This window comes from Mchenga conophoros, linkage group LG12 (assembly GCF_057382185.1).
Source record: "Mchenga conophoros isolate Kocher_MC1m ecotype Shallow Benthic linkage group LG12, M_conophoros_male_GT1.1, whole genome shotgun sequence".
Classification (NCBI taxonomy): domain Eukaryota; kingdom Metazoa; phylum Chordata; class Actinopteri; order Cichliformes; family Cichlidae; genus Mchenga; species Mchenga conophoros.
In genome coordinates, this window is record NC_140537.1 from 35,925,475 (window position 1) to 35,952,059 (window position 26,585).

At 40.0% G+C, this 26,585-nt stretch overlaps 2 protein-coding genes across 2 annotated transcripts in view; both read right to left on the reverse strand.

Moving 5' to 3' along the window:
- The window catches only part of rasgef1ba (RasGEF domain family, member 1Ba), a 124,143-nt gene that overhangs the window by 33,373 nt on the left and 64,185 nt on the right, over positions 1-26,585 (reverse strand). The window lies entirely within an intron of this gene.
- LOC146563148 (uncharacterized) lies at positions 270-4,077 on the reverse strand. Its single transcript, XM_085295535.1, has 3 exons — positions 3,931-4,077; positions 2,436-3,077; positions 270-1,168 (listed from the first exon to the last, which is right to left on the reverse strand). The coding sequence occupies exons 1-3, from the start codon at positions 3,977-3,979 to the stop codon at positions 666-668; spliced, it is 1,194 nt and encodes a 397-aa protein (XP_085151661.1). The 5' UTR covers positions 3,980-4,077; the 3' UTR covers positions 270-665.

The window sequence follows — 26,585 nt, forward strand, 5'->3', positions numbered from 1 at the left end:
ACTACAATTCACACACACATATAATCCTGTACACTGACTTAAATATTTTGATTTGATTTTGCTGTTGTTGTTTCAAGGTTGGTTCACATTGCTTCAAAAGTAAGAGAGGTTATTTGTATGAACAGTTAAGCTTTGATCTAGATCCAAGGACGCCACCACTGAACCCAAACACGCTGAAGATGATGCCGACTGATTCTTACTTTGGCTCAACAGTTGCGATAAATAACTGAAACAAGTCACTTGTGAAAAACACATTTCAGTCGAAACTGGTTGAAAAATATACACTTTTAATTTCTGTGAAAGTGCATTGAAACAACTCTGTAACATTTGGCGAAATTCACTGACATCGCAGAAATCCCCTCAGCAATGTGACTGCAAAAACAAGAAGAAATTCCTCTTTTACACTTCAACTGTAGTTTCCTCTTTTTTGGATTTCTGGGCCTTTAAATGTCAAAGTAACAGTAGCAGTCATATTATTCTCACAGACTTTCCGCTTCTTTTTTTTTGGAAGTTGGGGGGGGTATCTGTGCACTTGGCTCAACTAAAATCTCCCACTCAGGATTCGGGCTGGCCTGACTGTGGGAGCTTGCCTCATTGCTAATGTTATTTGTGTCCACCTGAGAAGAAATATCAGTCCGCACTTTGGGTCAGCCACTGTAAAACTCCTATCTCCTGTCTTTGTTAGTATGGTTTGGAGCAGCCTGTCCCCCTGCTAAAGTCCGGCTGCCCTCACAGCTACACCCCTGCTGTTTGCTCAGATTGGTGAGGAGCTCCAGGACTCTAATCTCGTGCTCCATGCGAGCTTTCTCCCTCCTCTCCTCCCTCTCAGCCGTCTCCCTCTGCCGCCGTTCCTCCCTTTGCAGCCACTGGGCCAGGAGCTCCTGGTGCCATCGGGCGTGCTCCTGCCTTTGACTCTCCAGCTGCACCAGCAAGCTCCGGGTCTCAGAGACCAGCTGCTGGAAGCACTCTGACAGGTGCTTAAGGACAGGTTCGAGACAGGAAGGTGCAGGGTGATGGTCGGCAGAGGCAGGGAGGATGTTGGGGTTTATATCTGGAGGTGCTGGGAGAGGAGAAGCAGTGGACTGGGTAAGAGTGGGAGCAGGAGGAGCAGGCAGAGGTAGGACCAAATGTGGAGAAAGAGTGCTTGAGCTATTTTCCACTGTTGTACCTGCAAATCAGGATATAAAACAATACATGCATGGTGTTATTAATGACAGGATTGATTAATAGACCACAAATATTTTCACAATTGTTTGGTTATTAGCATGAAGTCTGTCTCAACTTTAAACATTCAGCCTGTTATAACTCAAGTGCACTCAGAGGGAACAAGTGTCCTTCTCCTCCTCAAAGCTTTATGTTTTGAGCCTGTAGAAAGAGGCTTTCCAGACCTGTTCAGGTCAGAGTACAACAATAATACCACATGGGAAAAATATAATAGAATATAAAGAGTTATGTAGTCGAGGAATTTCACCAAGGAGGTTAAAACCTCATTTGAAGACTTGAATTAGCATCATTTGAAGCACAAACTGCTGCGCATGTCTGGTGGGAGGGGCTTAGAACAGAGCAAACACAGCTACAGGCTTTTTTCGGACACTTTCGAAGAGCAAAAAAAAAAAAAGTATCATGCTTTATTGCTAGTGATACCTGAAAGACTCCATATTGCTAAGAACCAAAAAAAATATGTTCTCGCTTTTTATGGAACCCACTAACTCAAGAATGTCACTCCCACATTCAACATCCAAGTTCCGACGTATCTGGAACAAAGCATCTCTCATTTCAAATCCTGGTGATTCTTTAGCCCTTTCTGGGTCTATCACACCACAGCTGTGCCATATGTCATCAACGATAATACTGGGATGAATGATTACTTGACATTTAAAAGTGTCACGCTGCAACATCATTTATATAGCCTTCCCAAGCCCAGGCATATCTGACACTGAGAGCAACATGTCTGCTTTCATTGATGATTTAGAAACTAAATATTTAGCTACTTAACTGACCTCAAATAAAGCACGACACTGCAAAATATGCAGGGAAATAACACACTCGAGGCAAAACATCTGAGGCAAAAGCAAAACACCAACACAACCAGGCTATAAAGGACGATATAGTAGGTGGTGATGTGTGACCAAAAGTAATTACTCTACTGAGCATCGCCATCAGTAGCAGTACTCCAAAAGAAGGATGAAAAATGCCCTTCATTTACTGACGCTTCGAAGTGCTGTGGCCTGCAAGCTACAAGAATCAATAAAGCATTTTTTCCCTACATTGTTAAAACCATTATCACAAATCTTCTTGAAATATCCAGATAAAATTTTGAGGATCTATCTCCGACCCGTACTGTTTAAACAAAATGTAAAAATCTTCTTGACTTTAGCTCCTAAAATAAGATAAATATGTCTTGTTTACATTATTATTTCAGTAACAGTACATACCGTTAATATTCGGGTGGATGGCTGTCTCCAGATAAACTTCGTGGTGCCTGTCCCTCGGATGCTGTGAGAATCCCGTGTTGCTGTACTCTAACTCATCCACCGACTCTTCTCTGTGCTCTACCTTTACCTCAGAGTCCAGCTGACAGCCTGCTCTCTCCTCTAAAGAGCTTAAATTTTGCCTCATTGAATTCCCCAGAGAGCCACAATGGTGTCCACTTATGTTTGTACTGGAATTTAAATCCGAGGTAAAACTCCCTGTCCCATCAGTGGAGTCAAAGTGGCCCTCTGACACCTGTTGGTGTGAAACAAAATGAGACCCTCCTTCCCCTCCCCCTGTCCTTCGGCCCAGCACCGCATCCATCTCGGCAAAGTATTTAAAAGTGCACGGCTGCGAGCTGTCCATGCTTCTCTGCAGTTTGGCTCTCACGTAGTTAGCCTTGAGAGTTTTGACTCGAAGCCGGCACTGGTGGGGACTCCGAGAGAAACCCATTTCACTCATGCGAGCTGAGAGGTGTTTGAAGACATGCCGGTTTCTGAGGTTTTCAGCCAAAGTCTTCTGGACTCGCTCATCGCTCCAGGCGCAGAGGAGCACCTGAGTTTCCTCCGCCGTCCAGTTAACCGAACGCTCTGCCTCTCGTTTCCCTGCACATGTACAATACAGATTTATTTTTTCATTGTTGAAAAGTGAAAACACTTGTGAGCTAGCTTATTAGGTGCATGTAGGGGAAATAACATTCTATATTTTAATACTGACTGAATACGATAAATGAAATGAGTGATGGCACTTTATTATATAGTAGTATAATAGAGGGCCTGTACAGTGCTGCTGTTAGCTTTGGGATGATAGAGTTTGGTGTGTATGTCTGACATTTGGATCAACAGTGGTTTGGTCCTGACTCACACAGCTAGATTAAATGATACTGATCTGATCTCTCCAGTTCTACATTGTTCTATGTTTACTACACTGTTAGCAGAAAGGCTAACAGCACTTTGCATCTTTAATTTGTATGTTTGCAGCAGTTTTTCACTTAACTGCAAACTATGTTAACTGACACAACAGGACTGGAGAGCTCCAGCAAAGACACTGTCCCTGCACTTGTGGTAACATAGCTGTGTCACACCTGTCTCTGCAGCTAAGAACGAAGTGTGAGAGCCTTGCAGCTAAAACGCTCAGAATATGCCATCAAACGTATCAAGTGGACTTCATAATAAAGGATTATATTTGTAATCAGAAACTGGAAACCTGAGCAACCTGCTACCTGAAAACTGTCTGTTAGCAAACGTGCTTATGACATAGCAAGCGAAAGTCATTCTGCATTTTACTGACAGACAGCTCAACGGCTTTAAACGGACTTAAACTGAATCAAAGGGGACTCTCTGCTGTGTCACAGACTTCTCTAACGTGTGCAGCTAACAGCTAACTGAGCACATTTCAGCGGCTCTGCTTTCTGTTCAGCAGCGCAGTAAAGATGCCGGCGGGTTCACACGGTCTTACTCTTTGTTGTCGACACGGAGCTGGTCGAGATGATCATCGGGGGATTCATTTTGACGCGGTGCCCCAAATGTAAACATGAAAACACACACAGCGACACTTCTCTTCCGGTTAACGGAGTTCAATGTCTGACGTCATGACGTCGAGGAAATTTATCTTGGAGAAAAAACCCGAAAATAGTACATTTGGGTTTTTACATTACAAATGACTTCAACTGTTTGTATTTCTGTGTTAATTGTTTGTTTTAAATAAACAATGTACACAGAAAAATATCAACAACAAACTTAAGGGAGTTCCTTTCAATAATAGAAAGAGATTTCAGCCAGAGAAACATGTACTGGAAATGTTTTAAAATGATAAAAATGGATGATAGTAAGTGATTTAATGTGCTCTATAAACTATAAATCATTCTCCATCTTTTATCTCTTTCACTGTATAATTTCAAAGATGTTCTGGATGGATGTAGCCAAGTTTCAAAAAAGGAAATACCAGAGGAATGTTGGGATAAATACATATTTCATTACACATTTCCTGTAATATTTTGGTCAGGAACCAATTTGACGTTCTTACACTTTATTAACAATTTTGAGTATAACACTATCTTTAAAAAAGGTATTATGAAAACCCCAGTTTGCAGTTTAAGACATTAAAAATGAAAAAAAAAAAAAGATTATTAATTTTAAATTCTTCTGAACCGATGTAGAAAATATTTTTGATATGATATTTGGAATTGTGATTTAAAAAAAAAAAAAGACAAAAAGGAATATTTCATGACTGATTAAATGATCATTTACATGGGATTGCCAAGAAAAAGGCAACTTTAATAAAATCAATAAAAACACAATATAGGGGAGACCGGGGATAGTTGTAACGTGGGTCAGTTGTAACACTTCCAATTTCTCCAATCAGGGCTAAGTTTCAAATGATGTGACTCATCCTGTGCATGCCCAACTCAGTTCTGCTATCACATGTGAAAAATCAGCACATTTTGTCAAACACCGACAATTTAACATGAAAAAAAGTAATTTGTAGTCCAAGAAGTAAGTTTTTCTAATTTATTTCAATTTCTAATAGCATTATCTGCTTTGCAGTTAAACTCATCAAACTTAAATTATGTTATTTGTATGTCTATGGGGATATATTCTGTGTAGGTCTTTAGTGCTAGTGTTTTAGCCGTTGGCTGTAATGTTAGCTAGTTCATGGCTATAGGAGTCTGGGTCAGTTGTAACAGCAACAGTCTGGGTTAGTTGTAACAATAATGCAGATGTTACAACTTACCACACTATTACTTTAACTTATATTAAACAAGTTGGGGCAACGACATCAGCAGAGAGAGGTTCACTGGTCGCTTTTGTATATGCGGTTAATGCCATTGGCAACACAATTCCTCCACTGTTTGTGTTCCCACACATACATTATGCAGACCACTGTGTCAGAGATGGACCAGTAGGAAGTACTGGTAGTGGAAATAAATCAGGATGGGTGCAAGAAACAGATTTCCTCATCTTTCTGAAGCACTTTGCAAACCACACCAAGGTAAGCCAGGATAAAAAGTAATGGAATTGCGATGCTGGTGAACAACTACATTTTTTCAGCTTCATTGTTATGTTCAAAATTGGTGCAAGAGTTATACATACATATATACATATACATACATATACACATATATACATATACACATATATACATATATATATATATATATACACATATACATACATATATATATATATGGTCCCCGTGGTAATCGGAGCACTAGGTGCGGTGACTCCCAAGCTAGGCGAGTGGGTCCAGCAGATCCCGGGAATAACATCGGAGATCTCTGTCCAGAAGAGCGCAGTCCTGGGAACAGCTAAGATACTGCAGGACCCTCAAGCTCCCAGGCCTCTGGTAGAGGACCCGAGCTTGAAGGATAAACCGCCCGCAGGGGCGTGCTGGGTGTTATATATATATATATATATATATATATATATATATATATATATATTAATGTTTACTTATATAAATGCAAATATATATATTTGCATGTATTAATGTTTACTTATATAAATGCAACTACTCTACTTGGGAATTTTTCTTGCACTATGTTTTATATCTCCTTTGTTTGAGGTTGATATTCTAACATCACATATTCATTCAAAATAATATTGCAGTGTGTCCATATATTGTGGGATGTACAGTTTTTATACCTAGAAGCACTGAGGAGTTTCTGTTTTACTCATCAGTCCTCAAATCTGTGATGTGCTACTTTTAGGAAACACGGCGTCGCTATAAAAGATCCTACACTGCATAAATCAAGGCTAAAGCCAAAACATATGAAGGAAGTAAGCTGTTAAACTAAAATTTGCAAAAACAAACAAGAGGTGGTGTACATAAAGGGTGGGGGGGGGCGGGGGGTTGTGGCAAACACTAACGTTCACGACGACAACAGCACTGCATGAAAAGCTATAGCCACCTCATTCATTTAAATGAGACAGCAGTTAGCACAGTGGGGTAAGGCCCCAGGCTAAACAATGCAGTTTCAATTAGCAAAAAAAGTTTAACTTCCCTCGACCGCCTTCTTTGGTTTTTGAGGTGAAAAATGCAAATATGTATTTCAGCTCTCCAGGCTTTTATTTGGCATACACGGCACGGTGATGTGAGTAAAACCTGATTCCCCTTTGCCCCATCGCAATCCCGTCTCATGTGGCAGGATATCAAAGACGTACAAGCACACATTCATCTGTAATGTAAACATTTATTCTGCAGTTTACTACATCGCCCAGTGTTTCCTGTAAAATATGCCTCCACCATTGCAGACACATACATTTTTTATGTGTTGCTAATTTTGGTCTGAACATCTATTTAGGTCACGTTCTTCTATTAAGATCTCTATTATAGAAATACTTGAAATGTAGCTCTCTTTTTAGGTTTTTCACTCCACAGTGACCATTGCAGACAAAACTAACTAAGATTACATTTGTAGACCAAATCTAATCAGTCAGCTTTTTCCACATGGTGTCTAAAAAAATGTATAATTCCATTAATGCAGTTTCTTCTTGCTTTTTTCAATTACTTTCAGCACAGAGTACTGATGTAACTGATGTGGGTATAAAGCTTCCTAAATCCACTTTTAGGTGATTATTGGATTAACTCTAAAGTAAATTCATGTAGGAATCACCATCATGTTTTCAAATTGAACATAGAAGCTAAGATCCAATCGGCTTTGAGTTGGTTTTAGTTTAAAAGAGCCATATTAATTAGCGTTATTGTAGAAAAACGTTTTTTCCCCACAATTCTTATGTATAACATTAAAACTTTACTCTGTATTATCAGAGACGTGTGGAAATGCAGCAATATCATCCAGAATGAGTCAAAAGGGTTGTTAATGTTTTAAAAAGCATCAGCTCCTCTCAAGCCGTTTTCTCATATGAACTGTGGACAATGTCAGGAGAATCAGGCTGGGATGTGTGGTGTGTAGCACACAGCAAGCGATATTCCAGAAATACTGCATTCCCTTTGAAGTCAGTTTAACCCTTTAAACCATTAATGACATAATTATCAGATTTTTCTTTAAATAAATCAGTGTTTCTTCACCTGTCTGACAAATGACAAAAAGAATTTGCATTTATGAGTTCTAACTTGTATCATAAGTCTTTTTGCAATGCATTGCTTAAAATGTATTGTACAATTACACAGGTTTGTTTTACATGAGTCTCATAAGGACTCATGTATCAAATATGATACACTAGGCACTAAGAGGTTACAATTACAAGAACCTGACAACCACAGAAGATGAAATAAGCACTTATTCTTCACACCTGCAGTGATGCATGTACATATGCGATCAGATCACCCAAGAGGCAGTTTCCAAGTGTGAACCTTCCCCCAGAGACCCCAAACACATCTCTACTTTGTATAACAAGAGAGAATCTGTCAGAGGAAACCGCTCCAAAAGAGGCAGAAAGGTGTTAATGGGACGTCATGTGCATTCCCTGGATGTCTATTGAAAGCATTAAGATTGCTGGTGTTTATCCGTCTTTCTCACTGGTTAACCTCCTCATCACAGGAAGACAGATTTGTTAATGCATATTCTGTCTGCCCTCCTGGACGACTATTTGCATTTTGAGCTTTCAGCCTGGAATGACTTTGTTGTTTGTTATTTACAGTTCTAACCCACATTCTTCTGGGTACCTCTAAAGCTCAATCTACAATGTATCCAACATAAATGAACAGTGCTGTTGCCAGCAATTACATTTGTTTATTCCTTGTTGTACAATTTCACAGCCAAAACACTAGTCAGCGGTACGGTTTGAAAAGTGGTGACAGAAGTAGAAGTAGCTGAGGAAGGAAATGCAGTTGTCAATAACGGATTTAACACAACCACTGTTCCTGTACTCTGATGCATGCGAGCTTTGTTTAAAAGCACTTTAAAAACTTTAAAGGAGTATATCCAAGGCCCAGATGACAATTTGCAATTTTATGTTTTGTGTTTAATAAATTCATATCTGAAGTTTTAGTGCTGGTTTGGAAAGCAAGTTAAAATTTGCCAGTCTTGTGTTCTTTCTCTTAAATTACAGACATGAGTAGTTAGAGGCACTTGGCACTGCCATAGTCCCCTGCCTCGCCGGCTGACTCATGTTTTGTTTGGTTTTTTCCTTTGCGCTTTCTCTCCTCTGCCAGGGCGGTGCTCATTACGGGCCCACGTACCTGTGCTCACCGTCACACCTGCAGCCGATCCCAGCTGATTTGGAGCACTATTTATGACGGCTGTGGCATCCTTCGCTGGATCGTTGAGCCATCAGCGTCAGTCCCCCTGAACCTGAACCTGTGAGACTATCCCTAACCTGGACTTCTTTCTCTGTGCGTATATAGATCTGCCCTGGACCCGAGCGAGCTTGTGTGTGTTTGGAACCCACTGAGAGTGTGTATTGGATTAATCCCTGTCTTTTGCCAAGGATACCTGGTCTGCGCGTGAGTCCGTTTCAAACATTGTGACAGGCACAGAGGATTGTCGTTTCCTTAAACTTGAAATGAATAATCATACTCAGATATCTACCATACCATTTCAGTGCCCACACTATAAAACAGCCCAGATCAAAAGATAAAGTCAAAAATGATTTTTAATTTTGCATGGTGGCCAAATGCTAGTACCGCAAACCAAACCAAAACCAAATTTTTACTGCTCCATCAGTAAAATATTTCTCATTACAAGGAAGAGATAATAAAAGACAGTTTATCTTTTTGAAATGTCCAAATGCAGAAATAAACCGGGGAATACAAGACAAAATCAGAAAGTCCCTTTTTCATAAAGGAAAAAGGGCTTATGAAAGATTAACCTTTACCAGGCTTCTGTGAAAGGTCATTCCACCAACAAACATCCACCCACTTTTACAGGAACATTTCAAAAACCCAAAGAATTTGAATCACATGAATCAAGTTTCAGTTTCAACCCTACATATTTATTTTCCCCCGGCGTTGCTGGGTGGGACTGGCTTAATAAAACCTGAATCGCGCTGTCATTCAGTCCCATTTTTAGGCTTAAATTTTGCTTACAGCTGATATTTGTTTGATACTTTCTTCCCCTTTTGACAGAGAGTAGTTACTCTGTAGTAGGAGCTAAAAAAAACCCAAACTCGGTTATAGGAACTTCAATATATAAACTGGTTCTCATGTTGCTGACCACCAAAAAACAGGGGGATTCCTCCAAGAGTTATTAGAGTTAAGGAAAAAGTTCCCGTGGTCTTAAAACACTGATTGGGTTTTCTGTGCGGCCGTTCCAGGTTTCCTTTCCCGTAAATAACAAAGAAGAATACAAAGAAATACAGTTATAATCATCTATTCACAAATAACATGAGTCTAACTGGCTTCATGTATAATGCCAATGAACACAATACACAGACTTCAAGTGTCAGGTTTACATCTCGACTTTATTCCCTGGAGTTGCTGAGATGTTGGACCAGGGACGTGCAGAGAGGTTTAAAGGGGCGGGTGCTCAAAGTTAAAAAGGGGCACATTGAACCATGCTGAATAACAACAACACACATTCATCAAGAATCTAATATGGGAAGGGCAGGGCTGTGTTGATCTGAGACTGTAGACATTAAAAAGTCCACAGGAGAGATGGTAGCTGATTAAATGTCATGAGATAATAACAAAATGCAAAGATTGGTGACAGCGCTTGGAACCATAAGGCAACGAAAAACTGTGACATAAACTCGGCTCTGCCTGTGAATCACTCTTTGCTTCTCTTCTTCCTTCCTTCCCATCATTTCATATATCACTCTCCACTTGCTGTCTATCTGAGAACAAGGCACAACTTGCTATTGCAATAAACTATAATCTAATTATCCACACCTAACAACTCTTGCACTTAATCTATAATAAAATGATGACAGAAAAATGTTATAGCCCTGCCTTTAGTAGCCTCATACAGCTCCTACTGTTTCCTCCTCATGTCCTTACCAGGCATGTCTGCACAATGTTATATCATGAGTAATCATTTAAAAAAATCCATGTACATAAAACAAACACATGCACACACAGTGACATTTTAGACCTTCTTCAGAATACTGTATATACTATGGGCATCCTTACATTATTATTTATTACTAGAGCTACAATAATAAAGCAATGAGGAGGGGGAAGTAATAAATATGAAATAATGTATTTATGATGATTCCATTTGTTTCACTATCCACTCTGTGCAGGGCAAAGCTTATTACATGTTTAAACTGTAGAGATACAATCATTTTACTGCTGTAAAATCCAACTTTTGTCTTATTTAAAATATAAATCTAATATAATCTGCTTCTTAATGTATGTTCTTTAAAATACAGCGTGTGTTTTTTAATATATTATAATTATAATAATTATTATGTGGACATGCATATTTCAGATTTCAGACATTTTTCAAGATTTCAGACATTTCAGACATATTTCAAGATTTCAGACATTTTGTTCCACTTGCGATCGTCCAACAGTTGGACGATCGCAAGTGGAACAAAATGTCTGAAATCTCTCTGAGCACATAACAACCCGCCTCGGCCCACCAACTTGTCGGGAACATTTTGTCCAGCAAGCCTGAAAGTGTCTGATTTTCTAGTTCAAATTTTGGAAATAGATCTGATACTCCATGCTGAGATAAAAGTTGTTCTTCACAGCTCAAAAAGTAGAGTAGCACCGATTGACACACACACACACACACACAAATGATAAACCTACCACAGCTTTAGGTAATTACAGAGGAAGAGGGGAGCCGAGGCAGTCGACTGGACATTCATCTCATTACTCATGCATGCCTCCGGGCTGGTTCCCGCTGGCCTGCTGAGGAGCATCTCACACTCTTCTCTTACATGGCGCACACACAAACAAAAACAAACAAAATCTGGCAAAATAAAAAATACTGGAAACTACAAACCTGCACAGAGACAGTAAGGGTCAAAAGTTTGATGCGTCTGTTGTAATTATATCACTAAGAACAGCAGCAGGCTTATTATTTTAATGCATGAATGCTCACGCAGAGACCATGGTAACACAGTGCAGCATGACTGGGAATTCTGAGATATTTGCATATTTTCACAGCTGATGCCTCTGCAACTGACAAAATATGAGTAGGAAAAGGAAAACAGAAGGATAAAATTTGGGTGAAATCTAGAAGCTGTAATTAAAAGTCTATGTTCTCTTGGACTTGAGTGTCTGCACACTCCAAATATGCAAGGCTATGAATTTCTGATAGCAATAAATAAATAAGTGCAAAGTCTACACTGCCTGCTTTCTCCTCCTGGATTGTTTTCTGTGCAATCCTCGACGGGGAAGGGGAGAGCGAGGTTGTAGCTCGACTCCCGGTGTGATTTGTAGTGCAGAAAACCAGGTCAGCGAGCACAGAGCGAGGTAAGATGAGGTACGTGCTGGAGACGGTTACGTCAGCGAAGGCCGTAGCAGAACTGAGATCTCCCGCTGTGGATGCTCAGCATCCCTGCCTGCACGCTGCTCTTTGGCGTGGTTCCATTTTTCTCCCTTTCATGTCTCCTGACAAACAGCAGCAGCCACGTTGTTTAGACCAGTGGTTCGTAAACTTTCACACCAGACTCAAAGAGTTGCAGCGGTGCAGCAAATCATGGACTCTGTGTGCTTTTTAAACTTGTGGAACCAAAGAGAAAGGATTTTAGCTTTTTTGATTTCCATTATAAGAATCCTAGTGTTGACACTCGAGGGATGCTCTGACCGCCACTGATGAAAAAAACAACCTGCTACTCATAACTAGAATATACAGCTGCGTCGATGTTTTTCTGTGTTTTGGGGCAGTGATGCAATAAGCCATTCACAGCAACAAATGAACCAAACAGCACGTTTGATTTTAAACTGAGCAACTGCAGAGCTCGGCCTATTCAGAGGCTGAGGTGTAGAGAGCATCAAATTAAACTGTTCACATCTGTTTTGATGCGATTCTAATGCAAAATTCACTCAAATTCACTCTTAAGGTCATTTGTGAAATACTAACTCCCAACCAGATGGATGGATTCTTCCTGTTAAAAGGGGATTTTTCTTTCCCAGTGTCGCCATGTGCTTACTCTGTATTATTTTAGGGGCTTTACCTCATATAATGAAGCATTTTGTGCTATAAATAACATTTAATTCTCTCTCTTTTTCTGACAACGTTGTATTTTACTCAGTTGTATATTTTTATTCGATTTTCATTCTATTGTATACAGTATTTTATCTTATTCTATTCTATTGTGTACAGTATCTTATTTTTATTCTTATCATCTTATCCTATTCCAGTGTTTTACTAATTTTTGCTATGTAACTTTGCTGTGTCCACTTTCTGCTGTAACAGAACAAATTTCCCACATGTGGGACTAATAAAGGTTATCTTATCTTATCTTATCTTAATTGAGCTGAATTTAATCATAAAAATGTAATAAATAATGAAAACGACTGATTCATGTTTCTGGACTCGACGTTCATTTAAATATAAACTGTTTCATCAGACTGGTCTCACACCAGTTTATTCATGCCTTTGTGTCTCCGTTTCAGGTTAAAATAAAACTGTTGACTATTTTTCAAAGCTTGCAAATAAATGAAATCCTTCTTCCTAATGAAATACATCAATTTAAAGTCTTAAAGAAAAACAGGTGAGTTCATGCATATGCTACGCATGGCTAATTGTGTGACTGAAATCCCAATTAACTGTACTTCTTTCATTGGTGTACACTTTGTAAAAGTCATACATTAAATTTAAAGTTATGATAAGCTGTGATTTAATCTTATTTATAAAAAAATATGTAAGATAAGCTTTGCAACTGTTACTGAACATGACACCTATTCGACCTGCTGGACAAGGTGGATGTTGGCATCTAATCAGAGGGCTGGAAGCAGGCTAGCACCAAAGCTAAAAACACACTCTTCCTGCATTCAGTGAGGCCACTGGCACAATTTAGGTTCCAAAAAGTTGATTTAAGCTTGTCATTGCCTGTTGATATTACACCAGCTCATGCAGAAAATGTTCCCTTATAGCTGTGATTTTGCAGCTGCACAGCACATGCCTCTGAACCAGGGTGGGATTCTGAACCACAGAAATTCAAAACACACATGGAAGAAGGTCATTTATCAGCCATAAAAGTGGGCTCAGAGCTGTTGTGAACCCTTCCGTTTTCAAAGCTTCGCTCTGGTTTCTGAAATGAATAACAGAACTCTCAGTCCACTGCCTGGACACCCTCTAATTTGCTTGAATTTTTATAGTAGCCACCAATTTTCAGAAGCCACTTTGACCAGCAGCAAACTTATGGCAGAGCATCTGTGCTTCAAAACATTTCCTATCAGCACCAGATGCTTATATGAGAAAAAAATATCACATCCACTGATATATTCAACAACAAAGATCAGTTTAAGAGGAAGTGGCGGAGGACATGTGGGAAAGTGTGTGGAAAAGGTTTGACTTTGACCGCAGATTTCTTCACAACTATAAGATGTCGTCACAGTAATCCATGCACCTTAAATTTTATCAGCATGCAAAGCTAAAACTGTCGTCAGTCACGCGCTGCACTTCCCCTACACCTTATTTGAGTAACAGTCATCTGCAAATTTGTGCAGCTCTACAGGCATTTCCACCTTGCATTCCTTCTTCCTTTGTTTTAAAGGGCAGATAATTCAAACAGGAACCTCGAAGCTAAAAGTGGAACAAAGAGTTAAAAGACAAAAATATTGTACTTTGTCTGTGTGTATATTTTGAGCTTGATGACAGATGGTCACATTCCTCCAAGCTGTTTTTTTCCTTACCTAATTAGGTAAGAAATTCTTATGCGAGAGATAGGCTGTGAGGGTTTACATAAATGGTAAATGTCAGTCAGCGCTCTGACAAACTGTCCATAAGCCTGAGAGCGAGGGCTCGCTGGTTACATCACGGGGTTGGTTCGCATGACAGTGTGTCGTGCAGAGGAGGTCAGCTAAAGACTGAACAAGTGCACAGTTGAATAAACGATTCCCCGGTCGTGCTTGCATGCCGTCGACCTGCCACAGCGGTCTGCAGCTGAGAAAGCAAATCTGCTGCTGTTAATGGTATTTAAAGTGTCCTGAATCGGGAACATTGTGGCTCGCATTTCAGAAACCGGAGTCATTATCCGTCACACAATGTCTGTGGGAACTTTGTTGATATTCTTTCTGGCCTGGTTGGAATTTACTTGGTCAGTTGGAGGATAAAGAAAAACTGAAGTCAAACTGGCTTAAGCAGTTTAGAAAGTCATTAAATCCAAATATTGTACCTGAAAAATTTCCCATAAATGTGTTTTTGCTTGTAGTGAACCCAGCCGCCACAGACAGGACAATAAGCGCCGTTTTGTACTTCCCAACTTCTTAAGGGAGGTATTTTACTTTTTCCTCAACAAGACCACTTATTTTTAAAACTCATTCTTGCTGAGAAACCGTTACAGGTTTTCCTAATGAGACGCTACAATAACGCCACATCCACCCTTTTAATCCCACAGACTGCCAGGAATTTGTCCCACCTAAGTCTCCGAGGCGACCTCCTTTTAGTGGCCGAGGAATGCCTGGCATTTCTCTGTTCACTCCGTTTTCTAAGTGCAGATAAGTGTCCACGTTTCTTCTGGTAAACCGATCTCGACCACACAAGAGGAGCCCCTTTCCCCTCCCCACCTCGGCATGTTCAGCAGCCACCTTGCACCCAACCCATTTCCCTTCTACCACTGTCAATCACTTCTTCATGCTGCAAGTACAGCTGATAGAAACCACGTGGAGAAACTGCTGGATCCAGTTGAATAAAGAATGTGTTTATGTAACATATAGAGCAGGGCTGCCCAATCCCAGTCCTCGAGAGCTACTATCCTGCAGCTTTTAGATGCATCCCTACTCCAACACAGCTGAATCAAATGGTTTGATTACCTCTTCAGCATGCCATCGTGTTTGGCAAAGGCCTGATAACAAGCCATTCATTTGATTCGGGTGTGTGGGAACAAGGATGCGTCTAAAAGCTGCAGGACAGTAGCTCTCGAGGACCGGGATTGGGCACCCCTGATATAGAGGAACAAAGTCTTGGCCATCTCCGTCCTTATGAGAGGAGCGTTATTGTGTGATGGAACATATAAGTTGGAGACGGTCGTACAGATCAATGAGTGCAAAACTTAACTGTAACATTAGTAACAATAAGGATTAATAAAATCAAATCAGCTCTTCTTAGTTTTCTCAATGTGAAAATAAACCTTTCAATATTAAATAAGCTGCAACATCCGAGGCTGACACTTATGAGCCTAAAACTGCTGTTCCTCCATGAGGCTGATTCCAAAAGTCAGCCAATCCCCATAGACTCCCATGTTAACGTGTTGTGCTTTAAAACTGGCACGAACCTCAGCTTAAATAAAAATCCATTTTGAGTTTATAGATTATATTTTATGTGCTGGAGTTTGTGTGTTCTCCTCGTGTCTGCCTGGGTTCTCTCCAGGTACTCCAGCTTCCTCCCGCAGTCCAAAGACATGCAGTTAGTGGGATTAGGTTAACCTGTGATTCTAAATTGGCTTTAAGGTTAAATGCTTGTCTGTCTCTCTGTGTTAACCCAGTGACAGACTGAGGACCTGTCCAGGGTGTCCCCCACCTCTCATCCTATGGTAGCTTGGAGAGGCTAAACTCTGAACTGGATAAGCTTTGTCAGCATAATCATACATGCCGTTCAACACAAGGATCTGTAGCCGACTGTTAATTGGCACTAATGTGTATCTGTGCATGCAGTTTATGAGTAAAGCTTATAAACCACGTGTGCTAGTGCTAGCTGATAGCGTGGCACTTCATTTTCTTTTCATTGTCCTTTATTCATCCAGGTAAAAAGTAATGAATCCTGCTGTGGCTTAATGAGGATCTTAACTGTGAACTAAGACCCACTAATGCCTACAGCGGTTTTCACATATGCATTGTTGTCAGACGTCACCTGACTGAGGTGCAAGTAATGTTACAAATGTCCAAGGCAGCGGCGTTGGACATTAACCGAGTAATCACTGATAATGAGAGGTGACACAACGATCTCTAACCCCGGTTTGTAAAAGAAAAACAAAACACTGGTTAAGAAATTGGAAAATTTCTCCCACTGCATCATCTGAGGACTGGGCACTTGACCTGGGGAGCTAAGGATAAACCACTGGGCAGATCACACCATCTGTGCAGCCCCAGCTCTAACTGAAATCATCTGGGTAATAAGTAGCAGGTTAAGGTTAGGTAATCAAATCTGTGATGTTAAGCATTAAGATCCTGTGGCTGGAACAAGGAAAATATGGAGGTAGGGTTAGACAATAATGTCCCTAAGGGTTGGCTTTAAATGGTTAAGGTTAGCAGTACTTACTAGCTACCTAGCAGAAAATCTGTGATATAGGATTACACCATGGGGCAAATATTCAAGTGATTTCATAGCTAGCAACTTGGTGTCATGTGCCGTTCCCCGAGTTTTAGGCAGCTCCTCTCTTCAAGCACACTGGTTGGTCTGGTTGTAATCAGTTAAATCTGTTGTTCAAATGAAGCTTTATCTCTCAGGACCGTTAGGTAAGAAGAATTGATTACTTTTCCCACAGTTCTCCAACACTTCTATCTTAAATCAGATTGTAAGACACCAAAAGAGATGGCAAATCTGTCTTCAAACTGTGTCAACAGCTGATGACCTCAACAAACAGAAGTTTTCATTATTTTCATCCAGTGCAATAAACGAGGTTTTTAAAATTTAAGACATGATTCACTCTAGAACGTGTCTAAAATCTAATTCACGTTGTCTGGAATTAATCCCCATCATATTTAATGATTTAACCTTGAATTTGCTTTTAGGGAATACATGTCTGTCAGAAAAACTTGTAAATTATAAACTCTTCTTTTTATATACTAATGTTTGGTGTTCCTATATTTAATAGGACCTGTGAGAACAAACCGTTTTCTGTCTCGTCTCTGTTCAGAGACATTCTGTGAACCGAATCCATTTCCAAGCTCGCCTCTCTGTGTTCCTCCAGCTGTCCTTACACCCGTCTGGACTCTGCGAGTACACAGACTGCCCCACTAAACTCTCATAAACAATGTCCGTCCCACTCAGACACACTCATTTGTGCAGCACAGCCTGTGATTGTTTTCATGGAGGAGGCCATAGACTCCCATCTCAGACTTTTGGTGGTGCCACCTTTCAGATCTCAGCCATGTGGACAAGACTAGACACACTGTTAACTAAGAAGTAAGCACTTTTAGTTCACCAAAGTGTAAATTCCTGCTCATCAAGAAAGAATGATAAGACTCTGAGTGACAACTAGATCAAAATGAACCCTCATTCTTTTAGTTTAGTTGAATCAACATTAGTTTCTTTGTGTAACAGCTGATCCAAGTCCACAAAGACTTTGTGCTTACATTTCAAACTTAAGTACGTCCCATAAATCCCATCTATACCAGGAACTGTTTTGTCTTGGGGAAAAGTATGCTGCTCAGACTACACAAATATTTTTGCTATGATGCAGAAAAATAATCTGCAGTTTCGACTAAACTGTGTTTGTGTTCTGGCTACAGTAGCTCTTAACAGAGAATAGCAGTGTACGGCTTTGAAGTCTTCTTTGGTACCTATAATAATGAAAAAAAAAACTAAAAACTAAAAATCAGCCAGCTGCTGATTGCTCTCGGAGTGATAAATTATTGCCAGACCCCCTTTTTTTTCACCTGCCGTTAGCTGTGTTAGAGGAAGCAGGTGCAGTGGCATTAAGAGGAGCCGTGAAGACCCGGCAGCTTCGCCAAACAATAATATCATTAACTGCATAAAAACACAGAGGAGGTCGACTGCAGAGCCGGGGGGGCGTTGCTGGTCTGGTGAATGCTTGTAATTAGCCAGAGCAGCTGGGAGACCAGTGTGTGTGTGTGTGTGTGTATAATCTTTTTTCATTCATTTGAACTAATATGAATTCAATTTAATTTACTGAAGCCTTTATTGGATTGATACAATATAGCAATACTATTTGAACAGAAGATGATGAATTATTCATTTTTTCAAGACAAAATTTGTTTTTCTTTTTTAATTTAATTTTTCTTTTTCCTGCATATTAAGATTCAAATGAGAAAAATAAACCTATTTTAATCACTTCTATGATTACATGTTTCCACGGGAGAATAAGCCAAAGTGCGTTCACAAACGTTTGACTCGATTTCTCTCTTTTTTGGTATATTTTGAATCTATTTGGTAAAACTTTGATTCAGGGAAACTTAGTTGAGGATAAATAAATCTGTGTTAAATGAGTTCAGTCATCACATAGTCTGCACTTTGACTTCTTTATGACACACCAGAGAAACCAAATGATCAATCAGACTAAAGAACATCAACATTTCACCACATGCATTCCTGACCTGAGACAACATACAGTTCTCTTTGTCTTTGTCTGGCTCCATCTGCGCATTTCTCTGTTTACTCCATATGTTTGCGTCGTGGGGGAAGTGACTTGAGGAAACCAGGGAAACAATGAGCCACCGCCAAAAACAAACCACGGTGCTCGACTCAACCCCCACTCCTCCTTTCCTTTCCACCCTGCTGCCCTCGTCCCCCTCCAAGAACAGTGGGCCTAGAAGATGCCCCACCCTGGATCAATAAGACAGAGTCACATTATGTTGATGACTTCTGAGGAAATGTTCAAGTCTGACTAATGTGAAAGCCTATTTGTATGTTACACCCCAAAGCAACCCAGTGAATATGAATGACAACGTTAATTTATGGTAACTGTAACTGTTTCATATCGTTATGTAAAAGCACTGGGTCAGGGATCAGGGTTGTTATAGATAATTAAAAACTAGATTTGATTTTTTTAGTTAAATTAATAGAAAAAGAAAACCAAGACTATGCTTAGTTTTAGTATTTGTTAGTTTGATAATGTTATTGAAATTTCCCCCGGTGAGGCACTGACAGATGTGTGACTACTGAGGCTTTTGTTGTGATCTGCTTTTAAAAAGCTCTGTGGTTCTATTGTATCGCCTGTACTGGTTTTCCTAAATCTTGCCTCTGACAAATGACTTAAATACAATAATAGATAAAAAGCCTAAAATTAACATTTAGACAATTTTCAAACTATGAAAATTAAACTGAAACAGGAAGATCCACTCTGGAAAAGAACTGAAAGGAAACCCAATTAAAAACAAAAAGTCAAAATAAAATAAAAATAAAAACTAATTAGAAAATACAAAACTTTAACAACTGTCAGGGATGCTTTCATGACTCGGGGGTTAAGGCATCAACTGTGAACTGCAGTGCTGACAGTTCTGTTTTCTAGTTATTTTTTTCCTGTCATCATGTCCAGTGTTAGTCTTCTATCCAGGTCTCAAATAAACACCTACTAGTCATGTCCTGCTTTAGCTGGAGTGACACTTTCCCTCTTTTCTTATTATTTCATGCTTCGCCCTGAGTACATCACATGTGTTTGATGTGTTTCATTCCCATCCTTGGTCACCCTCCTGTGAATGAATATTCCCATCATGAAGGTGGACGGTCTTCAATCCGTCCACCTTCATAGACTTCAGCTTGTTCAAAAAGCTGCGTCTTACCTTGTATACTCCTAGTCGAGCCTTAAGATCATCTGGTCAACTACTCTTGGTCCAACCTAGGTCCCGCCTGAAGAACATGGGCTGCACCAAACCTCTGGAGCAGTCTTCCTGTTACTACTTGTGCCTCGGACTCTATTCAATCTTTCAAAACACGGTTGAAAACGTAACTATTTAACCTGGCATTCCCCACTAGCTGGTGTTCTTATCTCATCTATTTTAACCTTTTACTGCATTATTCCTGCCGTAAAAAATTATCCTAGATAATTTTTTTCTCCTAGATAATTCTTTATATTTTGAATTGACCCAATCTCTGAACCGAGGCCCGATATCGATTTTATTTAGCCCACACTCCTGGTTTAATTAGTGCTTCCCATCTCTTAGTATTAATACTGGTGCTTGTTTTTGTACTTTGTTAATGTTTTATATCAATGACTTATTGCATTACTGTGAAGCACTTGGGTCTACCTTTGGTTTTAAATGTGCTATAGAAATAAAATTGTATTGTATTGTATCATTCCTGTTGTCTGTGTCAAATTTCCTTTTTCATCCTCTGAATTTCAGTGTATCTTGTCTCAGTACCAAACAATTTCCCATCTAGTGCTTATTTGGCTATTTTTTTGTTAAGTAGTTTAACCCTCAACTGTTTCTTCTGTAAGCTCGCTTACGTTAAAGTGTGAGTGTGCACGATGGTTAAAAAGTAACTTAAAGGGACGCACTGTAAGTACCGGTCCACTTAGCGCGAGCAGCACTCAGACTGGGACTAGTGTACCAATTCACTGAACATTATTAATCAAGTCTTGTATGGATGGAGTAACGACAGAGGCCTGCACATGTGGAGTTTTCAGATTTCAGTAGGACTGACAGTGAGAAGCATTTCATTCATCAGCATGTCTGAGGTTTAGAAATTTGTTGGTCTATTCCGTTTCGGCTTAGTGTGAGCAGGACTGCCTGACAGCATTGTTGAAATGGTGAAAAAACAAAAAATAAGATATAAAAGGATGTGTATGGAAGGATCAAAGGGTTAAGAAAGACAGGAGATGATCCAATTGGAAGAAGGCGAGCAGAGAGTCATTACTGGAAAAATGCGTTTTTGGTAAATGACAGATAATGGGAGTGCTTCTGTTCCATTACTTGCACTTTCAGCCAGCGTTCCCTGAAGGAGGAGGGCGCAGGTGTCAGAAGATTTCTCTTTTCGGTTTCTTGTTAAATTTCTCTAAAGTCTTCCAATTTATTGGACACACATTTTGGGAAAATCGTATTTTTTCTTTTAGTCGATCAAATCACACCAAGGCTCCATCTGACCTCTGAGTATAAGAAGTTTTCTATCACCAACGAAGAAGAATATTAATATTTAAAAGCACATTTTTTTATTTCGAATGTCACAAAAACTTCAGCGTGTAACACAAATATTTGAAGAAAGATCTCTGAGTGATGAATAAAGAACTTTTAGAGCTTTGGTGAAAGCTTCGCCTGAAACATTTCACTCACACTCACATGGCTCAACAGAAGGAGCACTTTCAGTCCAACACAATATTTGGTTTTTGTGTGAAAAAAGTTGTGCAATGCCTTCTGTGTCGTGCATTGTATAATGACAAAAGTTTTCTCATCCGTCCTCGAGATAAAGCAATAGTTTGCTGTGTGTCTTGCTGGCACACAATGATCACTGTGCTGTACTAACTACTACACAGCTAGTTAGGCTAGCTCTGTGGTCGGCATGAAGCTGGACACTCTGGTGACAGTGGCAGAGAAAAGGACACTAAAGAAACTGATGGACATTATGGACAATGCCAGGCATCCTCTGCACACGGCCATTAACAACCAGAAGAGTCTGTTCAGTGACAGGTTGCTTCTCCCCAAGACAAGAACTGACTTAAAAACTCCTTTGTCCCACACGCCATCAGACTGTTTAACTCCTCCCTGGAGGGGAGAGGGAGGGGAAACAGGAGGACAAAGGAGGGGGAACAACTAAGCTGTAGTGCCTCTTCACCTCACGGTGCAATACCTTTTGTGCAATACTTTTGTAAATAGTCAACAGTGCAATAGACTCAATACTCGAAATGTGCAATTCATTCACTTGTATTTTTATTTTTTATTCCTATTTATTCCCTTCGTATATTTTATTTATATTGTCTCTGTATTTATATATATATATGTGTGTGTGTGTGTGTGTGTGTGTGTGTGTGTGTGTGTGTGTGTGTATATATATATATATATATATATATATATATATATATATAATATTCTGTAACTTCTGTCGGTGCTGTGCTTTTTGGAAATCGAATTTCCCAGAGGAACCCACCCGAGGGATTAATAAAGTTCTATCTAATCTAATCTAATCTAATCTAATCTACACAGAGTAGCTCTGATATAGTGAATGATAATGCAGTTTTGTATCAAAGAATATGAAATGATACAGAAAGGCATTTTTCATGTTACCACTGCAGGTTTGTTTTTTTGTTTTGCATCTGTGATTTTTATTTGTGTCATTTTCACACTGTAAGTCAATAACACCATCGAATAACACACATAATAAGCTTCAAATATGCAGATATGATATTCAAACTGTGCATTAAATAACATGCTATATTATTGTTATATGCAATCCCATGATAGCACATTGGAAACACAGATGTGTTTGGCAATACAGATAAACTGTTACAGACAGGCTGAGCCGTGAGTACAGATTTGCATGTTTTTGCTTTTTGTGTGCGATGATGAGTCTGTGCAATGTGTGCTCGTGGAAGTAGGCACACCCGCTTTTGGGCAAAATAATAATTAAATATGTTTTATAAAGTGCTCCTCCACAAATGCATTTTAATGACCAAGCATACTGTAGCAAATAAAAGACTAAAAATGTTTTTAGCTGCCTGTCCAGTGAGTTTATCGTTTCCCACAGCATCTTAGATTGTTCTTCTACCTCAGTTATCTCACTGTAATGGCACATAAATCACTCCACACCTGCTGCAGCTTCAGCTTAGACTGGCTGAATCTAAAAGATAGAACAAGACTACCCTCAGTCCTACAGTCTGCCCAACTGTAGGACAAGAGGCTCTTTGGAGAGGCACCTGAAATATACAGAGGACTGTGACCTCGTCTGCCTAAAGGTAGGAGAACAGAGCTGGTTAGCAGTGACTACATTTTCACAAATAAGCCTGAAGGGACTGCCAAGCAGTCAAATGATCATTTGATGAGTTAAAAAAAATCCCAGAAAAACATTTGAAGTGATTCAAAGTTTGAAATAACAGCTGTTATATTTCTTGGCACAGCAGCCAATATTATATAAACAGGTGGAGGTGTTACAAATTCCTCGCGTGAGTAATTACTGCTGGCCAGATGTGATGCAACTTACGTGAGGACGATCTATGTGAAAAAAATGTGCTCTTCATGCAGCGTAGTGTTTGACCCAGACTGATAAATCTCTCGATATGAAGTGGAAAACATTTCAAAGCTACTGTATCTGAAGTCTCCTCGGTGGTGCCTCCCTTGTGTTTGACTCACTAATCTGGTGACGCACAGAGGGAATCAGAGGGTAAACACTCAGAAGCAGGGATTCTCAGCATGGTCACGTCTCCAGTGTGTATATGTATGCATGTGTATGTACGTGTATGTGTGCCGCCTAGCAGGAGAGTACTAGCATCACGACTAATGAGTCTCAGGCCCTGCGGGAAGCAATTCCAACACACCCCACAGCAAACAGACCAACTCGTGTGCATAAATTCTATCTCTCACACACATACACTTACACGCACATACAGTATGAATTTACCCGTGCCACTTCATCACCCACTGGCACTCATTTGCTGATCTGGAGGAAAGCCTGTGGCCAAGGCTTTTCTGTAAAATGCCACAGCGAAACTTGAGCTTGGCATTGGGAGCTACAGCTGCTAAGGAACTGTACGAAAAACAAGTGCCCACTAATCTGCCCACACTCTCTCCACCTCTTTTCATCCCACTATACGAGGCCAGGGAGATGGAACCACCCACACAAAGAAAACTCAAGGCTGGACAAGATGGCCAAGATTGCATAATTTCTGAGCCTTTATGTAACAGGGTGGCTAGTCACTTAGAACAGGCCTATTTAGAGCTTTTTCCCCTCTCTGTGTCTCTCACCATTTCCTTAGATGGCCGGATGGATGGATGGATAGTTTATGTGCCACTGGCGATGCCCCAAACCAGTACCTCTGTGACAAAGAGTGGCACAGATGGCAGCTCAGGGCTGGCCAGCATTCGTGGTACCAAATGGCATGCCACAACAGATCCAGATGGATTCAGGCACTCGGTTTTATTTTTTGCCTTTGAATAGATGATGGATAAACACTAAGAAAGACAGAGGAGTAAAGAAATAGAGAGAAAAACTGTGAGACAGGAGAACAACAGCCTCCCTACAATGTGAGGAAAGAAAAACAGCAAAAGTGGGCGAGTGATAAAGCAACAAAATGAAGAAATCAATCAAGCCAACCTTCCATCTGCCCACTTTTTTAGTATTTGACTCTCAAATAAATACACCAGCTGCACTTAGATGCCCACATTCTCAACGTTAGAGTAAAACAACAAACACTGGGCCTCACGCTGAACTATCTGACCCCAGAAAGCCTGAGCAAAGAAAATATAATATTTTGCAAAAAAAGCTGAAACTTTTTAAATTAAAGTAACAAAACTGCAGCTACACATGATTTTTCTAATTATCTTCTAACTCTCTCCGCTGAGTTTTTAAGTCTAGAAGATACATTTGACCGTCCAGAATGGAAAATGAAGTCAATGCTTCATTTTCCATTCTTTAAGTCAGCCTTAAACTGGTTGTTGGCCAGCAGGGGGCGACTTCTCCGATTGTCCGCTTTATACAGCTCAGTGGGAAAATGGCTCTTGATTCTGTCTGGATTTATCACATAAATAAACAATTTCCTGATGAGTTCGTGTTCTCTAAAACAATATAAAGTCGAGTTTTAAACATCACATGGGGCTTTGGCTTTTTTTCTTTTACTTTGTTTAGGCAGCAAAAACCACCCAGTTAGACTCAGGAAGAGATCGTGGTTTGAAGTGAAATATTCCTCCTCACAGAACAGCAGATGTAAAAACAGAAAAAAAAAAAAGCATTTGAATGCAACGCCACACGGACCTTTACGTCCCAGTACCAGCCCACCTGGCATCACTGTGGTCAAAGGAAATAGCAAAGGTGTCTTTACTCTGATGACACTGGCATTAAATTTGAGAGATTACCTGTGGAAATAAATACAGAAATATAGAGGTCAGAATGCAAACTGTTTGGGCCAGTTAACTTGAGCTTCCAGCACTAGAGGTCCATTTCCAGTTGACCCAGATAAGACCTCTTTCAGCTGCTTGCAGGGTGAACCTGAGAAGCCAGCACCGTTTGCAGAGCGTGAGATTGAGGAAGAGAAGGAAAATTACTCCATTGAGAAAAGGAAAGCAAGCCTCTCTCACGCTTATTATGAAATATAGTTGTCCAAAGGCTGTGAGCGATCCGGTGTTATTTCACAGATCGCCCTTTGAGGGACAGAGGCTTCACTCAGAATGAAGTGCTAAGAAAATATTTTCCTGAGCAGGAAATTACTCCGGAGAAATCTGCATCTTTGTCAGGAGGAGTCTCATGTGAGTCCGGTTTCCTTACAATTAAAGCCCACAGGAAAAACTCAGATGTACCACAGTGCTGAACTTAACCTGGAACACCCTTTGAGCTAATCTATCAAGGGGAAGATTAAACTCAAGGATATTTTGATTTTCTAAACCAAAACAGCAGGAGAAAATATTGGCTACATTTTTTTCTAAATACCTCTGAGCATAAAGAGCACCAACATCTGGGTGTTGACATTTGGTGTTTGCACAACCTTAGAAAAATAGTTTAAAAGCTGCTTTTCTCCATTCATTTAATGAAGGAAACCCACTGGTCCCTAATGAGGATTCTTAAATTACTACGCTCAGAAAAAGTGTCTGTCCAGCCGACTCTGCAAAGTAATCTCTAATCATAAAAAAAATTATTCCGATTCCAATGGAACAAGGGTGGAACGTCAGGCTTGCTCTGGAAGGAAGAGGTGGAGGAGAATAAAGGTCCCAAATAATCAAATTGCTCCAAGCAACAGTAAAGTACCCAAAAACCTAGCTTCATAAGTCTGGTTTGCACTGCACAATAGTAGAGATATTATTCTGAAATGCACTTTAACCTGAATCTTATTAATAGGCAGTAGGTAGTTTTCTAGGCTAGGCTGAGTTCCCATTTGCACTTTTAGTCAACACAAAGACACAAATACACACAAAGATAACAATTTTGTCCTTTCACTTAACCTCTGATTATACTTTCCTGGTCCACGAGTTTGCAAATGACCTAAATGTCATCATTTCATCAGTCTGTGCAGGATCTGTGCAGACGTTGCCATTTTTCTGTCAGTGCGAGGACTGCAATGCAGAGAATTACACGTTCCTCAGATGGCAGATTTTGAAGTAATATAAAATAAGTGTCTACTCCTCTGTTAGGTCTTCAGTTCTTTATGTCTACGTCCACAACTGAGTATAATCGGATCATAAGTAAGGAGGAGAATCAACTTACTCAACCCAGTGCCTCAAGGCACGAATGTCAAAGGACACCTTGTGTATATCTCCGTGGTGCCTCATTCACGTGT